Here is a 21,004-nt window from a genome sequence, read left to right as displayed (position 1 = left end):
ACATGTTAATGGTATTTGAGAGATGGGACCTTTGGGACATGATTGGGTCTTGAAGCTTGGCTCTCATGAACGGAATAGTCCACTAGAGGTTAATCGGTTATTGAGAATGTGAATTTATTATCCAATTGAACTCTCTCTGGCATCGTCGTTCTGTTTCGCCATGTGATGCCCCATGCTGCCTCGGGTCTGCACAAAGTCCCCACCGAGCCTATTCTCACCAACTGAAGCTGCCCAATCTCGAACTTCTCAGCCTTCAGAACTGTGAGCCAAATAATAAACATTTACTCTTTATAAAACTACTTTGTGGTACTCAGTTATAGCAACAGAAAATGGACTAATACCCCATTTAAAAGAGGAAAATGAAATCCTTCTTACAGAACCACAGGCGACAACACGATGACATTAAAAATTTTTTTTTTGTCAGATGGGGTTTCACCTGTGTGGGGTTGCCCACACTAGCCTCTAACTCGAAATCCTCTTGCCTTGGCCTCCTGAGTATCCAAGACTACAGGTGCATGCCATTGCACCTGCACAATGATGGTTTGAGTTCTTAATTTTATTACTTATTTATCTTTTGAGATGAGGTCTCACTATGATTCCCAGACTGGTCTCAAATTCGCGATCCTTCTGACTCCACCTCCTGAGTGCTGGGATTACAGGTGGACGCCATGGACTTCAGAATGATATTTTAAATGCCTAGCAGTAGTCTGTGAGCACTTTCAACTCCTAGAAAGTTTTTCCTGGTACTCCTGGCAGCAATTAGTCCTTCCCATCCTGCCACCCCCAGAGTTGTTCTCTCCTCATCCCCACTCTCCCTATTTGAAGTTCAGATGGGGAAGACACGGGGGTGACCCGACCAGGCACAGTAGCTATCTCACCACCCCCAGGAAGGCAAGAAGAAGCCTCTGCGCAGAGAACTCACTTTCCAACGAGTTCTTGGTGGCTGAGTCCTTGGCATCCTTGCTGCTTCTGGCTCTCAGGTTCTGCACAGAGAAAAGCATTGCTTTTTGAAGAAGCTAAAGAAACTTTGATGTGGCAAAAAGTTGCACAGTCAGCAACCTTAAGCAGAAAGCTTGGCCTTCTTTCCCCACAGAGAACCTCAGCTGTAGCAAACCCAGGGCGGGCATTCTGAGCTGCTGAATGAAAAAGAGGGCTGAGCAGGGGTCCATGGGTCTGCATGAAGGAGGTCCTGTCACTTAGGACAAGGTTTGTCAACCTCAGCATTGTAGAAATTTGGGGTCAGAAATCCATCCTGAGCATCTACCCCACGTGCCACAGAATGCTCAGTACCATCCTGGTCTCTATCCACAGATGCAGGAACACCTCTTGTTTTGAAGACCAAAAATGTCTCCAGCCATTGCCAAATGTCACTGGGGCACAATATCACTCCTGGCTGAGAATCTCTGATATGGAGAATCCTGCAAGCAGGAGCAAAGTGCTTTCTTAAAGTAATTCAACAGCATATGGGGAGCTTGTCATTCAGGAGAGCACTCACTGTTGGTGATGGCCACCTTGCCAATACTGGATTCTAATCCCCATACTCTCTTGGGTGGAAATGTACAATTATACTTGCTAAAATGTGCAAATGTATTGGTTATAAATCAAGGAGGTAAGGTTCTCAGAGTGAGAGCAGAGCTTGTTAATGGACAGGCCATGTTGCAACACAACTGCATCAAAGGCATGGCTAATTTTGTCCAAGGTACCAAGAGAAAGGATCCCTGCAAGCCTGAAGTCATCTCTGGGAAGTAGCCATGAGAAATTCCAGTACTAGGCTTCTGGACAAATGAATAGCTAGCACAGGGATGGGAAGAGGCCCTGGGATTGCTCTTCCAACCTCTCGTGCTACAGGAAACCTCTTGGAACCAAAAGATGATATTTCCTACCCAGCTTACAGGGGCCAAAGTCCATAACGCACTTTGATGCCTTTTCCGAGAATTTAACATCCCCCAAAATGACTGTTCCTCCCTATGTCTGACTCAACAGTTCTGAAAGGATGTGAGGGGGTGTGAGAGCTAAACAAGACTGTAGAAACCAGGTGCTGAGCTCAGGGGAACCTAGGAGACAGCCCACACTCCACGTGCCCCTGAACAGTGCAAGGTACAAACTCTGGGACATTCTGCCTCAGAGAGACTTAAGAATTTGGCTTAACCTCACGTTTCCCAAACTTACTTCACTCTGAAAGTCCTTTTCATATAACTCTTACTATTTATTACCTGGACGCCTAGAGCCCAAAGGAGCCAGGGTGGGCACTCCGGTCTAATTGGACACTGTCTGACACCTATCTCTAGGAACAGTACTAGGAAGTGAAGAACCACTACTTTCTGCCCTGTATTTGAGGGTAATCCTTCAGCACCAGACCCAAGCACTGATCCCAAGGATCCAGTCCCCTACGCTGCCACAGAGCCCACTGCTTCCTCTTCTTTGAGCTTGATTTTGCTCTTTTGGCAGCTTTAATTTCTCTGGGTCTTTTTTGAAACATGGGTGGAAAATAAACACAGATACAGCTCCAATGCTAAAAGAACCAGAAAGCTTCACAGAAGGTTGGTTTCCAGATGGTCCCAAGTCACCAGCCTACCCCTACATCCCAGCCTTGGCTCAGATTCCCAACCAGGCAGTCAGTGGGACTTGGTGACCCCCTGCTCCCGGTGTTGTTTCACCATGGTTTCCTCTCTCCCCTGTAGAAACCTTTCCCAATGGACTTCAACTTGGCACTTAACTGTAACCTGCCCTTCAAGGATTAGGTCTTTGAACTGTCAGGGGCACTTGTAATTCTGTGCCCATGCTCTACCTGATAAGGGTATGGGGATTGCTAATTCACTAAAAAAAGACTGGATTAAATGTTCCGGGGAAATAAGGCTGATGGAGAGTGGGGTGACTCACAGGCTCAGGAAGAACAGTGTGATACAAGCTATCACCATGGGTGATCATCAGGGCCAGGGTCCCAAACACCAGCCCCTGTGATAAATAATAAAACGGCACCATGTCTCCGAAACAAAGCTCAGGAGTACTGCCCAGCCAAACAAAACAAGACAAAACAAAACTGGTCTCTCTCCATGTTTCTCATTTCTGTTTCTCTTTCTAATGCTGCCTTTCTCACACAGAAGTCTTTCCACCCAGAATTGTTTGGTAAGAGAAAGGCAAGTCAGAAGTTGCAACACTGGGGAGTGGGAGTCATCCAAAGGCATGAGCAATGACAGGTTCCTACAGAGTAAAATGTCACATGGTTACCATCACCATTACAGAGACAGGAGAGGGAAGCGCATGAAGAACCTGTCTGAAAAAATGGAGACCCAGGGGTGCTGCTAGCCTCTGGGTCTTGACTTGGTCATCAGAAGATGGCCTATTCATCTTCTTTGTATCTGAGGGACTCTTTTGAGGCCCCAGGTGCTAACAGTACTCCATGGTTTGAGGTTTCGTTCCTTCTGGGGCTAAATATAAACAAGGAGATATTGATTCCTCCAGATTCAAGGTGGTGTAGTTCCAATCTGGAGCTTTTCTCCCCACCTGGGTCTACAGAGGCAGTAATGCAAGCCCTCACTCCCCCTTGTGCTACCTTCTCAATATTTTCAGTTCTCAAAGTCACTGGTAGGCTGGAAAAGGAAAAGAGCAGAATAGCTCCCGCCTGGTCTCCAGAGATAAGGTGCAGCCAACCTCAGGACTCCCATGAGAACACAGGGCAGAATTACAGCTCTTACTGCCTGCACACAGATTGTGTAAGAGAATGCCCAGGGGACACAGTTTCTGTGGTTTTGAATGTGTCCTCTAAAAGGTCACGTGTTGGGAATTAATCTAACTCATATGTTGATAGTATTGAAAGGTGGGGTATTTAGGAGGTGATTAAAATTAGATGAGGTCATGAGGCTGGGGCCTCCATGATGGAATTAGTGGCTTTCTAAGCAAAGACCTAACTAGCTTGCTTACTATGTTTCACCATGTGACGCCCTCTGCCATGTTAGGAAGCAGCAATAAGGTCCTCACCAGATGTAGTCCAGTGCTGTTGGACTTCTCAGCCTCCAGAACCAAAACTCAAATAAACTTCTTTACAAATTACCCAGTCCAGGTTACAAACAACTAGCCCACAGCCCATCGTGGGCAGTGGAGAACATGGGTAGATGTCAGGTCTGCGCAGCATCAAGGTGTTCATTACCTCAGAAATTTCTGCAAACTGAGCGTTGGCCTGACAGCACTTCTCTGCTGTTTCCATGGCAACCCCATAGTTGTCCACAAAGGCCCGGTACACACCCAGCTGGCTGGCCTGCAGGGAGGAAGGAAGAGTATAGGATAGGTGCTATTGCTCTCCATCTTTCTGCTATACCCCAGGTATACAACAGACAGTACACAGGCTGCAGAAACCTCAGCTCTTCTGTAAGGATCCCTCCCACTTGCTTCCCCTCCCCACGCACAGAGCACACTTCCTTCCCCTACAAATGACATGTTGAGAAGTGACTCAGAGCCCTGGGTAGGCTCCTTTCCAGAGCTGCTTATTCCTCCCACCCCATTTGCTGAAGCAGCAGCTAAGTGTGAATGGTGAGGGAAGCCAGGCAAAGTATCTCTGTGCAGGTGAGATGGAGAAGCACCTTCTCATCCTGCATTCAGGAACTGCCTTGGACACTGTGGACTTTGGTGGCTACTATTCTGCTTATGACAGGTAAGGAAAATATATTCTGGCTGACCATGGAGAAGAGGAGCTCCTTGTCCAGACTAAAGCTTTTCCTAGACTTAGAAGGAGTGCCCAGGAGTCATGCTGCACACCTGGCAGGTGGGAGACCTGTCAATTGTAAGGCAAGAGGCATTTTCTTTGTCCTTTATTAAATCAAAGACATTAACAGAGAGTGTCCTCACTGAGCCTCCTGCTTAGACACACAATCAACTAAGCATGACTTCCATGGGTGGGTAGGTGCATAAACGGATGTGTGCTACCACCATGGTCATCTCTGTGCCCCACTTCACCAGGCAATAAGGAGGAAACTACTACTTTATCTGGGACCAACAAACCCGGGTTGACCCAGGAGACCTCCTGGCCAGTCCAGAGTCTCCCACAGCAGCTGACTGGGAGCTGAAAGCCTGAGGCATTTGCTGTTCCTGGATTTCATTCTTTGTCCAACCTAAATTTCATTTCCACACACATTTGCATTTATATTGAATTTTATGTTTCTACAGAGGACATTCCCAGATGCTGGGCAAACTAGGTCCCCTTGTGTAAACCAGGCTTGATCTTCTGGCCATGCTCCCTATAGGGGCTGCACAGAGGGCCACCAGTGTCTGAGAAAAGAACAGTGGCTGGAAGACACCTTGCTTGGCCTTGCCATAATGATGTAATGACTCTAAAGAAGTTGCTGCATCCTCGAATTCCAGGTTCTTCAACAGCATTTCCTTCTTTCCCTCTTCCCTCCTTTGCTGGTTACTGAATGAGTGCCTCCCTCCAAAACCAAGGTCCTACTTGCGGTGAGGATAGCCTCTTAGAAGAGGAGATGGCCAAGCACAGTCTGGAGGGTGTCAGGAGGAAAACCGCTTTCATGACCTCTCTTCTCCTGCCCTTTGCCCAAGCACCTTACCTCTTCCTGGTGTTAGAAGTTTTGAACTTTAATTCCCACATTTTTAGCTAATCAAAATAACATGCCACACAATAATGGAACAAGCTGAGATCCTGTGCCTCTACATATGATGCAATTAGAAGTACACAGCTCACTGCCATGGCACTACTCTTCACCAGAAACATACAACTTGAATCCATTACTGAGGAACATCTGACAAACACAAACTGGCCTGTATGTTCAAAAAAACGTAGCCATGGAAGGTAACCAAGCCCACTGGCTTGGAACTGGTACAAATCAAGGGAGCCCAAAGAGACTTGACAGCCAGTGCATCTTGTGACCCTGGATAGGATCCTGAATTAGAGAGCAAAAAAAAAAACCTATAAAGAACTTGATAACTAATTTTGGGGAAATTTACCTAGCAGCAGCATACTGAGTAATGGTGTCACATCGATGTGAAATCTTCTAAATGTGACAAATTACCCTATGGGTTCTTAGCAGAACACAACGAAGTATTTAGGGGTGAAAGAGCAGATGTCTGTAACTTATTCTCAAACTATACAGGCAAAAAGAAGTGTGTGTATGTAGGCACACATAACATAAGGAAAAATGTTACAACCAGCATACATGAGTGAAGGCTAAACAAGAGTTCTTTGTACTATTCTTGCAAACTCTTCTGAAATGAAACTAAACAAAGCTGATAAATTTTCAGCTAGAAACAAAACCTCCTGCAGTGGGAGAGAGCTGGTGCAGCTCCAGAGCAAGGGCAGTAAGGGCAAGGTTTCGGTGAGGCTGTCTGTGCTACCTGAGCTGGTAGAAGGCATCAAAGCTGGAGCAGGGTATGGCACCATCCCTGGCTCCTAGGACACTCAGCTGGGGCATCTGATGAGCAAGGCCAACCTTGCTGAGGTCTGAAAGGGCCGAATCTGTCCTTGCAGAGGCCCCAGCACTCAACACATACTAACTTGGGACTGACTTCCCACAACAGCGTTTGTCCCCTCCCTGGTCTATCTGCTGCAGCATCTGACACACAAAGGTAGCTCAAGGACACCAGGGAAACAAGGGGAACCTTTCCAATCCTAAGCCCAAGCATTTACCAATTATTGAAAAAAAAAAAGAAGTTTCCAAATGATTTCGGATGTTATTCTGGGAAGAGTGCTGTCTGTGGGGTTTTTTTTCCCCAACAACACTATTTTTTGTTTCTCTGGAGGGCTGCTGGATGAGTCTAATCTACAAGGGTTTAAAACTACTAAAACATGGCAGAGAGAGAAATGGAGGGAGGCACTCCTAAGATGGGTGTACCTGCTTCAAAAGACAGCCTCCAGTATCCTGTCATGGGGAAAGGAGCCCCCAGAAGCAAAAATCTGAACCAAACTAAGTGCCTCATCTGTGCCTCAGGCCTTAGCGCCCGCCTAGAGTCTAGTGTGTGTCTACAACCTAGGGCGGAGAAGGCGTGGGATATTGTCAAACAGGAAAGCCACACCTTAGAGCGGAACACTGTGGCCTCTTTGGCTTAGAAGACAGCCAAGGAGAGGCCGAAGTTGGCCCTAGTTGGGTGAATCAATAGCCTAGGAGGGCTAGGGCTTCTCAGGAACCCTGTGCTTTGCAGAAGGGCCCAGCCTTGGGCCATCCCTACACCTGAAGAACTCGTTTCTCCATAGGAAGGAGAATGTTCTAGCAAATAGCATGTGTGCAGTAGGCTCAAGCAATCGTGGAATCAGAATTAGTCATCTTCAGAGACGGATCAGAGCCATATAACTGCCCAGCACCTGCTTTCTAGTGGATCTTCCAGGGGCTTCCTATGCTGGGGCAGCTTGTTTGCTGGGCAGCTCTGACATCCAGACCTCCTCATGCAACCTTCTGGGCTCCCATTTTAGACAGCAAGAGGTCTTTTCACATCACAGAACTTCACATCCCAGACAAATAGGGATATTGCAGCCTCTGACTGAGAGTGGCTTCTTCATCTCAGGGCCCCCTTTATCTTAGGGTGCCTTTATAGATTCTTCCTTTTGGACAAGTTCTACCTTATATTTCTCTGTTAGGGGTGTATCCAAACCCAGTAATTGTCCTGGATGTGGCCTAGGTAATAATCAGGAACGGATGGCCTCTCACCAACCTGTTTTTTGAAACAGTGTCTCACTATGTCGCTCAGGCTGGCCTCTCACTGACAGTCCTCCTGATTTGGCCTCCCGAGTGTTGGGATTATCGGCATGTACCACCATGTCTGGCTCTGGTGACTTTTTTTGGGGGGGGGGCCAGAGGGAGTACTGGGGCTTGAACTCAGGGCTTCATGGTTGCTAGACAGGTGCTCTACCACTTGAGCCACTTGTTAGCTCTGTTTTGTTTTGGGTATTTCCCAGAGCTATTTGCCTGGGGCTGGCTTCCAATCCTGATCCTCCTTATCTCTGCCTACCTAGTAGCTATAGGCATAAACCATAGGCACCTGGCTACGGTGGCTTTTTAAAGCATCATCCTTCACTCCTCTTGGATGCTGGGGTCAGCAGAAGGCCAGAGAGGGCCCCGCCCTGCCTTTTTGGAGGGCCTCTCCCATGTTACGCCACCCTGTGATGGTGCTTCCGCCTCTGGGGACCTGAATGGTGTTCCTACAAACAACTCTACCAATAGACTCGTAGTCAGTTTTGGCCTACTGAGTCCTTTCAGAAGCGCTGCTCTGTTGTCCAACACCACCTATCTTGGTTTTATGGCCCCTGAAGGTCAGGGAAATGTATTCTTTTTTTTGAAGCTAAAGATGGCTGTCCCCTTGGTCCACGCTTCCTGTGGAGCTCCCCAGTTACAGATGAACCCTCTTTAGTATTTCTCCAGACTGTCCACAAGGACGAATCCTGATTCCTGCAAGACTTGAGGAGGTCACTGTGAACATCTCTAGATTAAACCTGCCTTCAGGCTCTGAGAACAGTTGCCTGTGGGTGCTGATGGCTGAACATGCCCTGTGTTTTATCAGTTTTCTCTGCCTCCTTTAGTATCCCAGGGAAATTTTCCTACTACCTAGATTTTTATAGCCCAAGTCTCCCCTCCCTTTGCCACATTTTTTTTCATTCTGCAAGCAATTCAAGGGGGTTTAATTCACATAACTACAAAAGTGAAATACAGGTGTTTTTCAGTAAACAGGAGGGACTGGTTCCTGGACTTCCCGAGGGTACCAAAGTCCACAGCTGCTCTAGTCCCTCATGTAAAATGGTGTGGAATTGGCACATAATGCAGGCACATCCTCTTATGTACATTATTTCTTTATTTTGGGGGTCAGGGATCCAACCCAGAGCCTCATCCATACTAAGCACACACAGATATACTCCCAGCCTCCTTCCTTTTTTCCTTTTTCTTTTTTAAGACATGGCTCTTACTACTTTGCTCAGGCTGGTCCTGGAACTCCAATGTAAGCCATGTGTCAACAGTTATTACACTGTATTGTTTAGGGAAAAATGACAAGGGAAAAATGTACACGTTCAATACAACCACAATGTTTTTCTGAATAATTTTAATCCTTGGTTGGTTAACTTTGTGGATATGGAATCTTCAGATACCACAGCTGACTGTGTAACAAAGCCCCATTTGGTTCCCCCCTGCACTCACCCCTTCGGGAAATGCCCACCCTCCATTCTCCTCTGCTCAGTGTTCAAATCCTGCTGTCTGGGCTGCCAAAATCATTTTGTTCTCAGAGATCCACAAAGGGGCAGATGGATCCATCAAGAGACCGGGAACCACGAGCAAAACAAAGCAGAGCCAGGGAGGACAGAAGGATGGTCCACTCTCTGGACTCAGCTGGGGAAGACACACATCCCTCAGCCTCTCCCTCTCTGAAACATGCCCTTTGGTATCCTGGGCCCTGAGTCACACCCCAAGCCTCACTCCTACTGTCTCCTCATCTCCCTACGGCATACACCCAAGGGACAGGCTTAGTCTTCACCCAGTCATAACCACAGCCATGAGCACCCAGAGAGCCCCAGTTCCTCACCAGCTTCTGGAAGAGGTCGCCCACCCGCTGCTGGTGGCTCCACTGCTGTACACGGGGGAAGAGCCCATCATAGAACTCCTTGTGGATCTCGTAGAGCTCAGGCACTTTGAAGAAGATGGTCTCAATCTGCTGGCTGGTCAGCACAGGCTGAGAGGTGGTGGCAGCAGCTTTCAGAGGCTTCATGGGCTAAATGGGGCACAGGTGAGAGAGGGCTTGTTGTTTGTCAGGTGCATGTGATATACATACATACTTTTATTTGGTGTCAGGGATTGAACTCAAGACATTGGGCTTGCTAAGGCAGCACTCTACCACTGACCTATATTCCTAACCCTCACTTTTATTTTTAAATCCCAGAACAAAACAAAAATTTAGCAACTGAGTCATCTGTCAGTATACACTGCCCCTTAGGGGAGGTCAGATTCCTAGAGTATAGAATGTTGACCCTCCCACAGGTGTGCATGACTCGATGACTCCCAGGGGACAAGTCGCCCCCAGGCTCTTGGACAATGTGATTCCTGTAAGTCTTGTCCTTCCATCTCCTCACCAGCAGCAGTGCCTCCAGATGGCTCAGGTAAGTCTCCTCACTGGCCAGGATTCCAGACAGGACCCACTTTCTCATCTCCAAGCCCTTTTCCAGGTCTAGTTCACTCTGCAGAAGAGAAGCACACAAGTCAGCCCTGCGTAAGGGATGAACGTGGCTTGTCAACCTCTGGACAACTTTCCAGAGAAGTGCCAGGGAGAGTAAAAAGGAGGTGTGACAGCCTCCAGCACATACTCAGCCACTTGATTTTGGTCACTGTGAAATCAAGGTCATCCAGCAAAGCTACCTTTGGTCTGGACACACTGGGAAATGGGGAGTTTAGTGTTGAGCAGATAGCAAGGCCTCCCTCCCTTCTTGCTTTCTGTCGACCAAGGAATGGCCACCCCCACCCAGTGAGGAAAGGAAAAGGAGGCTCTGACCCAAGGTGGGCCCATCATATAGGCAGACTGAGAGCAGCCCCATGAGGGTTGGGCTGGGGAGCTTCACAGCCCACTGCGCAGCCACCCTGACACCTGCTATGCACAAACCTGCTGCTCCCTGCTCCTTACCTGATGTCTGCCTCGCCTGGATTCTCTGACTGCTGCTGTCACCTGACCCTTGGACCGGACCGACCCAACCCAAGCCTGGGCAGTACTGCCTCCCTCCCCACACCCTCCTTTCCTCCTTTCTGGCCATAGAGGCTGGAGCTGGGGGCTGCTGCCTCCTGCCCAAGGGGAGCCCCATCCTCCCTCCAGGCTCAGGACCTATGTTCCTAATCCTGACTTCTAGACTCTGACTTTGCCAGAGTTCACCCTCTTACAGGTGAACTACTGCCAATAGCTCCCTTCCCGTCAACTTCCCTGCTACAGATTTAATAAAGGTCTGCTGCCTTTGTCCCACAAAACACAGAACTGACATGTCATTGGACGTTGAAATAGGAGGTAGAGCCCGCATTCCTGGGAGAACATGTGTCAATCCCAGTTATAATATGGGCTGCGTTGTGTCCTCTCTTCATTTCTATGTTGAAGTGATTAAATAAAGATGAAGTCAGAAGGGTGGTCTAAGTCAGTATGACCCGTATTCCCCTAAGAACTAGAGCCTAGGACACAGGCATGCACAGAGGAGACATGTAAAGACCCAGGGAGAAGCTTTGGCCAGCCATCGACAAGTCCAGGAGAGAGAGGCCTCAAAAAAAAAAAAAAATCCCTGCTGATCTCAACCTTCCAGCCTTTGGTACAGTGAAAGAAGAAATTTGTATCATTTAAGCTGTTCAGCCTGTGGTGTTTTGATATAGCAGTCTTAGCAAATCAACAGAGATGGTGATGCCAAAGGCCGTAAGAACTGCTACTGGACTTCCTGGCCACTCCCTGCTCTGTTTCTTGGCCACAGGCCGTGTCAGAAGTTAGTTGTGCTATATAGGCACCACCCTGTACAGCACAAGCTGAGGCTGCACTCCCTCTGCTTGGCCCTGGGTCAACTGGCCCCACCTGCACTTAGAGGGAGATGCCAGTGTGGGGAGGGGCCCTGTATCCATGGGAGGTAATCAAACAGCCCTACCCACTGCTCTGCTGGTTTCCTACCCCGAGGGCAAACCTAAGTCAACCCCAGTACAGCAGCCTCTGGGCATGGAACTGGAGCAGTGGTCACTTCCAACTTCCACCACTTACTTGCAGGGGGAAAACAACCAGGGATTTGGGGCAGGCCTCTCACCTTTGGCATTGCTGATACTGCTGACATCTAAGGCATGTTCTCTCCTGTGTTCTGAAGGGTAGTCCTATGCCATGGAGGGTGTTGTGCAGCATCCCTGGCCTCTACTTTGCAGTTATACAGCCACAAATATATCCAGATGTCACTATACATGGCCTGGGAGACGAATCACGCCCCCCCCACCCCCGCATACCGTGTGAATCATTGGGTGTGAGAAAGAAACTAAGGTCAATTCAAGGCTTATGGTGTCTCTGCAGAGCCTGGAGTTACAACTCCAGTGTGGCCCCTCTGTGCCCCAACCCTGCTGCCCCTTTCCACATCCCTGGCCCTAGAAGAAGAAGGTACCACACAGTAGACAGCAGGTCAAGGAGGAAGAGCTCAGGGCCAGAAGTTGGGTGACAGAGATACAGAGCCAGGCTTGCCCCAGTAAGCCCCATGCTCTCAGACAAATGGCCCCCATCCTGGCTCTAAGCCTCTTCCACCTGAGTGCAAACTGGGTGGCAGAAGTCCAATCCTTGTGCCACATCTGAGTCCCCGGGGCTTATATCACATCATTGCTGTCCACTGGAACCACCTAAAAAAGTTTCTTGGGCCATCATTTTGCATTGAGAATGTATGTGCGCCTGTATGTAAACACAGTCATGAGCTTTGAGCATGTGAGTATGTCTGTTTGCACATATATGCGTGTACCTGTGTGTGTTGGTACATGCATGAATGTAGGGGGCAGGGAGATGGAGGACCCTCAAGTGCTACTGAAGTTCAGTAAAGATGGGTGAGGTGCTGTCATGACTCCATCTCTCAGCCCGGTGTGAAGGGCAGGGTCTTAGGGAAGCAGTTTTCAGCTGTCCCTGCACATGCCTTCCTCAGTGTCTGGAACTGCACCCACCCCACACAGCAGAAGAGGCTGGGATTGGTAGACTCCTCCAGCAGTGGCAGTCACCCACCTACCCAGGCCTGCTCATATTTTAAGCTCCAAGGGGACAGTGAAACCCAGGGAGACCAGAAGGGCTTATGATAGTCCTGCCCAGCACAAGATGCCAGTGCCTGTATGGGTGGGAATGCCTGGGTGGGAGCTCCGTGCCTCATTCCACCCACACAGTTTGGAAAGCCAGGAGGAAAAACAGCACAGGCAGGGTGGTGCCGAGTCCAGTTCACCTTGTTTTGAAGGGCGGGGCTGCTCAAGGGAACATCTGGCCCAGGGAAGGTGCTGGGGTGGAGAGAGGTCACAGGACAGACCACTTTTAAACAGAGAGCTTTCTATCAGGGCTGGAATGGTGCTAGTGAGATTAGATAGGGATAACTCAGAAACCAGCCAACTCCATCTTGTAGAAAAGAAGGCGGAGATGGAAAGAGTAGGAAAAAAAAAGAAAAGAGCAAAGGGCAGGGCTGGCACCAGGCTATTTATAACCTGAGCTATGCACATGCCAGTTCTGCCAAAGGGTGAGCGAATGCAGTCAGGACCAGGCAAGCGGGGAGCCGGTGCCAGGGAGAAAGCCAGAGGTAAAGGGGAACTGGAAGAAGGCAGGAAGATGGAGGAAAGCCCTCTATTTCTAACCTGAGGCCAGAAAAAGCCAACAAAAAGAACTGACAGAAAACCACCTGGACTCATGACAAGGTAGGAAAAGCTGACAGAGGGGCGAAGTGGACAAAACCTCTACCTCTACCTGTCAGCCAGTTGGCTGCCAGGTCCACAGGGGAGCTGAGGGCTAGGGCACAAGCTCCTCTGGGGTCCCCTCAAACTTGGTGGAGCCCAATTATGGTCAGGATGCAAACCCCCAACTTCAAGGGGGCAAATTACTCCCAGCTGGAAGTTCACAGCCAGCACAACCTGGGCAAAGGGTCATTTTCTACTCTGGACTGAGCTGTGGGTTCATCAGCAACAGGGCTGGACACCACCCCGGAGCCAAGCCAGCAAACACCCTAGGGCCTGGTGTTATTGACAGAGAGCAAGAGCCTAGTCTCTGTGCATGGTCACATGCTGGGGGGCCCTGCCTCAGTGAACCTTCAGGTGGACCAGTCCTCTGGATGGGGAGACCCTTGCATGCTGAGCAGGCTCCATTAACATATGCTCTCCCCAAAAACCCACTATGTGAGGCCTTGCTACTCCCTAGGCATGAGGGTACCTGGCCTCTGTCCAACCCCTACTTCACTTAGGGGTGGGTCCCCATGGACAAGATTTGCAATCCAGAAGCCCACCAATCCCCTGCATTGCCATGGAGTTGAATATTCTGGCAATGGTCCACCATCCAAAAGGTTCAAGCTTGGCAGGAGGAGGCAAAAACAGGAGTTGGATGTCAGAAGAGCCCCAGCCAGCAGGGTAGGGGAAGGGAGGGATGAACAGGTCCCTGATTGGGACCTGGATGCTTCTGGCCTCAAAATCACCATTCTCCCTTGGAGACCCCACAAAGGGCCACATATTCAAACCAAAGATGGGAAATGAAAAGAAGAAAGTCTGCACAGCTGGCAGAGAAACCAAAACACCAAGGCTGTGCCAGGACAGTGAAGGGCACCTACCCCTGGATCTCTAAACACTGGGAAGGGCACTTAACCAGAGGGTTGCTAGAATGACACTGGGTAATGCTTCTCCAATCAAATTTCCTCCTCAGCCATATGCCGGTGCCTCATGCCTGTAATCCTAACTACTCAGGAGGCAGAGATCAGGAGGATCGCAGTTCAAAGCCAGCCCAGGAAAATAGTTCCGTGAGACCCTATTTCGAAATACCCTTGGAGTGGTTCAAGTGCCAGTACCACAAAAAAAAAAAAAAAAAAAAAAAATTCTTCCCCATCCAGATGCCTCCTGCCACCTGTTCTGGGCCAGGCAGAAGAATGTTAGGACTGGAGATTACACTGCTCATATGTGTATTCTCTGCCCAAACCTGCAACACAAGAAATGCCTATCTATGGACTCCCAAGGGAGCAAGGGACGGGAAAGAGACCAAGATCTAGGTAGATTCCACAGATGAGCCCCTGAACTGAGTGCTAAAAGGAGACGGCCATAATCTATGTCAGGAACCTGGTGGGGATGAGAGGCCAAGCTGGATAGGGCTTGGGACACACAGAGGGTAATGAGCTTTCTCTCAGTGCCAAGGTACATCAAAAACTGACAAGGTGAAGAGTCCTCAGGAAAGAGGACAGGAATGACTGTTCCCAGGTCAGGAGTCAATCTACTTATTCAGGGCTATACGGACCCATGAAAAGGCAGACAGCTGAGGAAAAGAGCATCCTGGAGGAAGCAGGAAGGCTTCAACTCACAGCTGCGTGGCAAGGTACGTCACCTTTCTGAGACTGGTTCGCAGTCTGTAGAACAGTGACACTAGACATGGGCTAAGAGGATGCACAAGGCAGAAGCACACTTGTGCCACACAGAGCAGGGAGGCGTTACACACTGGCTTCTTTGGTCATCCTTGTGTTTCACAGTGAGGAGTGGTCCCATGTCCACACCATTACAAATCACAAAACATAAATAGGAAGCAGTTCTAGAGAAAGCAACCGCAGTGAAAAGATGTAAAGCTTCCTTACTGAACGGGGAAAAGTTCCTGTGTGTGTGGGTTATGTTGCTGGGGGTGGTCTTATGCATATTAAGTATGCACTGTACTACCGAGATACATTCCAGCCCCCTCCCACATTCGTTCTTTCTTTCTTTTTTTTCTTTAAATATAGAAGTATGATTTTATTTTTTTTTATTTATTTTTTATTCATATGTGCATACAATGTTTGGGTCATTTCTCCCCCCTTCCCCCACCCCTTCCCTTACCCCCGTGTCCCTTCCCTCTCCCCCCCCGCCCCCGCACCCCCTTGCTACCCAGCAGAAACTATTTTGCCTTTCTTTTTTTTTTTTTTTTGGCAGTACTGGGGTTTGAATTCAGGGCCCTGAGCTTGCCAAGCAGGCACTCTACCACTTGCAGCCACACCCTCAGCCCTCTTTTTGCTTTTTATTTTTTGTTTTAATAGAGTCCCACTTTTATGCCTGACCTGGACTGTCATCCTTTTGTTTACACTGCCTGTGTAGTTGGGATGACTAGGGTGTGCCACCATGCCCAACTTTGTATTGATTGAGATGGGGTCCTGTGAACTTTTTGTCCAGCCTGGCCTCTCAAATCATGATCCTCCTGAGCTCTGCCTCCCAAGTGAAAGTAGGATTATAGGTGTGAGCCACTGCAACCAGCTTCACTTTTTTTTTTTTGCAGTACTGGGGCTTGAACTTAGGGCCTACACCTTGAGCCACTCCACCAGCCCTATTACAGGTATGAACTACCAGTGTCTGGCTTCACTCTTTTTTTTTTTTTTTTTTTTTTAAATCTGGTAAATATTATTTTAAGATTATTACAAAAAAGAACTGATCCCAGTGAAAGTAATTCCTCTAAAAGTGACACAAAAACAGAAATCGTTTAATGCTACTAAATAGAGAATAGACTCACAAGTGTGATGCCCTTAGTCCAGACCCCCATAATACACTCCCCATTTTTTACGGGGGTGGGTGCTGGAGTTTGAACTCAGGGCCTCACACTTGCTAGGCAGGTTTTTGTTGTTGTTGTTGTTGTTTGTTGTTTTTCTTTTTTGGTGGTGCTAGGACTGGCTTCACTCTTGTTTTTATACCCAGGGTGGGAACCATCCAGAAACAAACTAAGCAGAAGGGGGAAGACACTCATTTATCAGCAGCCAAAAAGGGACCAGAAAGACAAAGGGCCAAAAAGAAAAAAGATAAATTGCTCTGGCACAGCAATTAATCTTCTCAGCCCAAGGAAAGAATCTAAGAAGTCAAAATGGGGGTGTCCTTGTCCCAACTTCAGGAAAAGCCCCAAAGCACCATTTTCACCCCATGCCCAAGCTGTAGAACCACTGAGAACACCAAAACACTGTGCCAGGCTGGGTAGGCACACTAGCTCTGCGAGAAAGGCACTGTCCAGTCTGTGACCAGGCTGGGGTTCCCAAGTAAGAGGGGCTGGCCCATGGAGTACCTCACCTACAGGATGTAGCAGATCATCTATCTACCCAACGTTCTACTACTCACTAGCCACATAAACTCCAGGAAACTACCTCTGGACTCAGTTACACACTGATAAAAGGGAGAAGACAGTAAGGCTGCTTCCACAGAATCATTGAGGAGGGTCAAGTGAGAACTCCGGGAAAGACCCTGGTCAAATAGATGGAGCAATCCATCATCGCCACCTCCTCTATTAAAAGAGATACTTTCTGCAGTGCAGGAATAGGGCCCAGATGCAACCACAGCTGGGGCCACCATGCAGGCCCATGTTAAACAGAGGCCTCTGGCACTGGTATACTTAACCTCAAGCGCATACACTGCCTGCCTTCACTAGGTAGTGACCTCCCTGATCATGACATCCAGCAAGCTGTCTCCCTCAACCAAATTCAGTCACAAGGAAGGAGTTTTCAGTGGCTTGCCCAGACTTCTCATCTCCCTGCTACGTTACTGAGCAAGTGGCTGCACTTCAAGAGGCCACCAGGATGACAACGGTTGGCCCAGAGCCAAGCTGAACACCCTGAGGCAGACGGCAGGTGTACCTTGGTGGCGTAACTCACCACTCTGGCAGGGTCCAGGGCTTCTGAGGCCAGAGCATCCCGGCTGCCCCTGCCCTTGCTGCTTAGGTGCGGGGAGGAGGAAGGTGAGTCATCAATGTAGGGCAGTCCATCTTGGTGCCGGCGCTGCTCCTCAACCCGGTCAGCAGCACATCCGTACCCAGGTGGCGTTCCAAAAGAGGCATCTGTGTGAAAAGAAGCAGCCTGTGTTAGAGATAAGCAAGGGGCCAGAGGGCTGGCTCAGGAGTGCCAACGCCCCACCTAAGCAAGCAAGCATCCAGGGTAATATAGTCTCTGTCACCTACAGGCATCTTACAGGTACTTCAGGTATACTGACATCACTGGGCAGAGTGATCAACTGCTGCTTGTTCTCCAGACAAGCCCACAGGAAGCGTAATTATGAGCACCCAGGTGGTGCACACACACACTTTAATAGCACATAGCTCCTAAAACCCCTGGAATCTCCAAAGTGATTTGTGTCTTTTTATATGCTAATGAGAAGACTGGGTGGCTGGGAGCTCCTGGATAATTTAGGATGATTAGAGGGTTGGAACTTTTCATCTCAGCCCCCAGACTTATAGGAAGGGAGAGGAGCTGGAGGTCGAATTGACCACCAGTGGCCAATGACCTAATCAGTCACGCCTATGGAATGAAGCCTCCATAAAACCCCCAAAAGATGGGCTGAGATATCCAGTGAGTCACTGAACACTTGGAGGGTGGTTCAACCCAAGAAGGCATGGAAGCTCCAAGCCACCCCCTCCTATCTTGTTCCTGAGTTGTATCTGTACTGGTAATCCAGGAAGTAAACTGCTTTCCTGAGTTCTGGGAGCCATTTAAGCAAATGATTGTGGGAACCTCAGTTTATGGAGAGTCAGTCAGAAGCACAGGTTATGACTTGGGGGCTTATGGTTGGCACCTGAAATGGAGCCAGTCTTGTGGGACCCTTAACCTGTGAATCTGATGCTATTCCAGGTAAGAACTGAGTTAAAATTATAGAACTCCGACTTGGTGTCTGCAGAGAAATAGAGAATTGCTTTGTATGTGTGTGTGTGGGGGGGGCACATTTGGTATAAAAGTATTCCATGTTGAATATGACTACAGAGGAAAATAGTTGGTTTTTCCCATACATGGGGCTTGGGCTGTTGTAGAAAGGAGACTCCAAATTCTAATGTCTTGTTGTCAGGAATGATCTTTATACTGTGGATAAGATGGGATCCTTTTACTGTGGGATCTGATAGACAAGGAGACCAGGGTCCTGTGTACAGATTGTTGGGGAATTCAGCAGGAATGCATCCTGCTCTTGGGGCCCCCTACCCTGACTGTAATAGAGCCTCTTGCTGGGACCTACCTATAAACACAGTGCATATACAAGAAGAAGGAATGTGACTTGGTCATTGCAGTCAGTGGCTATGTACAGACACTGTGGATCATCATGAAAACCAGCCCAGTGACAGACACCAGATCAGGCAGCCCAAGGACCGTAGCCCTGGCCACCTGTTAGAATCCCCTAGGAAGCCTCTACAACTATGAAGTCCAGGCCCTCGTAGAGGATTCAGGCCACCCCTCAGAGCTTTGGATTTGGTGAATCCATATTGGGCCTGGCTGTGTTATGTTCTTGAAGCTCCCCAGGTAATGTTGATATACAGCCTGGGCTGTAGAGGGTAAAGAATCCTGCTGGGACACATAGGTGAGAAACTGGGAGAGGCAGAGGCATGTGGGAAAGCTGGGATACTTACCATCCATGGGTGCTTGCAGCTAGCCATGGGTCTTAGCCTGAGACCACAGGCAGGAGAATGCCTGGGTACAAGCACCAATCAGGAGCAAACCGCACCAGAGCTTGCCAGTCCTAGTCCATAGACCGGGCTGCAGTCCAACCCCAGATAATTCATAGCCTACCTTCAGCTAGTCAGACTTCCAGACCACCTTTACCCCAGGACAACAGAGAGAGTCTACCTGTCTTTGGGACTATCAAGTTACAGAGAGTAATGGATTTCTCCCAAAGGCACCTGAAGACAATCACACAAATCCTACTGGATGACAAAGCCTAGCTATGCTTCCAAGCCCTTGGCCACCTGTAGCTCCTCTTTGTCAGGTTCCCAGCCTGAGTTTCCCCTTCTTTTTTTCTCATTCTGTAAGTTGTTTAAAAATATATATACATATTAGAGCAGAGTGCCAGTGACTCATGCCTGAAATCCTAGCTATTCAGGAGGCAGAGATAGTTCGGGAGACCTTATCTCGAAAAACCCACCACAAAACAATGGCTGAGTGGAGTGGCTCAAGATGTAGACCCTGAGTTCAAACCCAGTACCACACACACACACACACACACACACACACACACACACACACACACGCATAAATTAATCTGCACAAAGAACTTTCATTGTGACATTTGTATATACATGCATATAATGTACCTTATCAAACTCACCCCCTTCTATTAGTCTTACTTAGCCCCTCTCTCCACCTTTAGCAGTTTTTACTGGGGTTCTTTACGCTATTTTCATATATATATGTAACGTACTACAGTCATACGCACCCTCCATCTCCCTCTTTTCTCTCCCCCTTCCTTCCATATTATGTCATATTATTAAAATATAATTAATAATATATAATATATAATACATTATTAAAATATAATTCATATTATTAAAAACATGTGATATTTGTCTTTTTTTGTGGTACTGGGGTTTGAACTCAGGACCTTCACCTTGAGCCACTCTGCCAGCCCTATTTTTGTGATGGGATTTTTTGAAATAGGGTCTCTCCAACTATTTGCCTGGGGCTGGCTTTGAACCGCCATCCTCCTGATCTCTGTCTCCTGAGTAGCTAGGATTACAGATGTGAGCCACAGATGCCCAGCAATATTTATCTTTCTTGAGCATGACTTATCCTGCTCAGCATGATGATCATCCATTCTCCTGTAAATGATGTAATTTCCTTTTTTATGTCTGAATAATAAATATGCCACTGAGTATATATACCACACTTCCTTTATCCATTCATCAGTGAATGGGCACCTATACTGATTCCGTAGTTTGGCTGTTTTCATTAGTGCTACTACAAGCCTAAGTGTGGCAGGTATTTCTACTGTATTTTGACTTATATTCCTTCAGGTATATGTCCAAGAGTGGTACAGCAGGGTCAGAAGGTAGTTCTACTTTTAAATTTTTTGAGGAACCTCTATACAGATCAGTGGCTGCACTAATTTACACTCCTGTCAACAGTGTATAAGGGTTCCTCCCGTGCCCACCCTCACTGGCATCTGCTGTTGTTTGTTTTTGCAGTACTGGGTAAAAACTCAGGGACTCGCCCTTGCTAGGCAAGTGCTCTACCACTTGAGCCATTCCCAGCCCTGTTTTTCTGATGACAGCCATTCTGACTGAGGTGGGGTGGAATCACAATGTCATTTTGATTTGCATTTCCTTTATACCAGCCTGAGTTTTCTAATTTAGTGGACCCCTCACTACAGACATCAGCCCACAGGGTCCAGCCCACTCCAAATCTCTTGTCAGGATCAGCTAAATATGGTAATCTATGAACTGTTTTGCATTTTTTCTTATGACAATCTTTTAAGGAGTCAAATATTCTTCATCACCTGACAGAGTACCTCATAGCTAATTTCCACACTGCTGTGACTGACTGATTCATGTCCAAGGTGAAATCAACCCAGTAAGAACTTCAGGCTTAAGGTTTCAGGGCTTACTCCAGAGGAAATGCAAGATTTCATGT

The 21,004-nt window shown here is 48.2% G+C and overlaps 1 protein-coding gene and 1 long non-coding RNA gene across 3 annotated transcripts in view; one reads left to right on the top strand and one right to left on the bottom strand.

The window, feature by feature from the left end:
• The window catches only part of Bcr (BCR activator of RhoGEF and GTPase), a 147,387-nt gene that overhangs the window by 59,039 nt on the left and 67,344 nt on the right, over nucleotides 1-21,004 (bottom strand). The window contains exons 1-6 of one of the 2 annotated variants that reach the window (XM_074060678.1): nucleotides 17,578-17,720; nucleotides 17,276-17,457; nucleotides 10,052-10,156; nucleotides 9,508-9,693; nucleotides 4,148-4,255; nucleotides 923-983 (exon numbers count right to left, since the gene is read on the bottom strand). In XM_074060678.1, the coding sequence (XP_073916779.1) occupies nucleotides 923-983; nucleotides 4,148-4,255; nucleotides 9,508-9,693; nucleotides 10,052-10,126 (430 nt within the window). In that variant the 5' untranslated portion in view covers nucleotides 10,127-10,156; nucleotides 17,276-17,457; nucleotides 17,578-17,720. Of the gene's footprint in view, nucleotides 1-922; nucleotides 984-4,147; nucleotides 4,256-9,507; nucleotides 9,694-10,051; nucleotides 10,157-17,275; nucleotides 17,458-17,577; nucleotides 17,721-21,004 lie in introns of those variants that run through there. The other variant, XM_074060677.1, reaches the window with a different exon arrangement.
• On the top strand, nucleotides 12,890-19,624 carry LOC141418791 (uncharacterized). The gene is made up of 4 exons (XR_012443426.1): nucleotides 12,890-13,349; nucleotides 14,816-15,000; nucleotides 15,922-15,978; nucleotides 16,335-19,624. It is a non-coding gene; the product is annotated as an uncharacterized lncRNA (long non-coding RNA).

The sequence above is a fragment of the Castor canadensis genome, chromosome 18 (assembly GCF_047511655.1).
Source record: "Castor canadensis chromosome 18, mCasCan1.hap1v2, whole genome shotgun sequence".
In the NCBI taxonomy this organism is placed as follows: Eukaryota; Metazoa; Chordata; class Mammalia; order Rodentia; family Castoridae; genus Castor; species Castor canadensis.
Note: the sequence above shows the minus strand (reverse complement) of the source record. Positions and strands in the feature narration are given on the sequence as shown.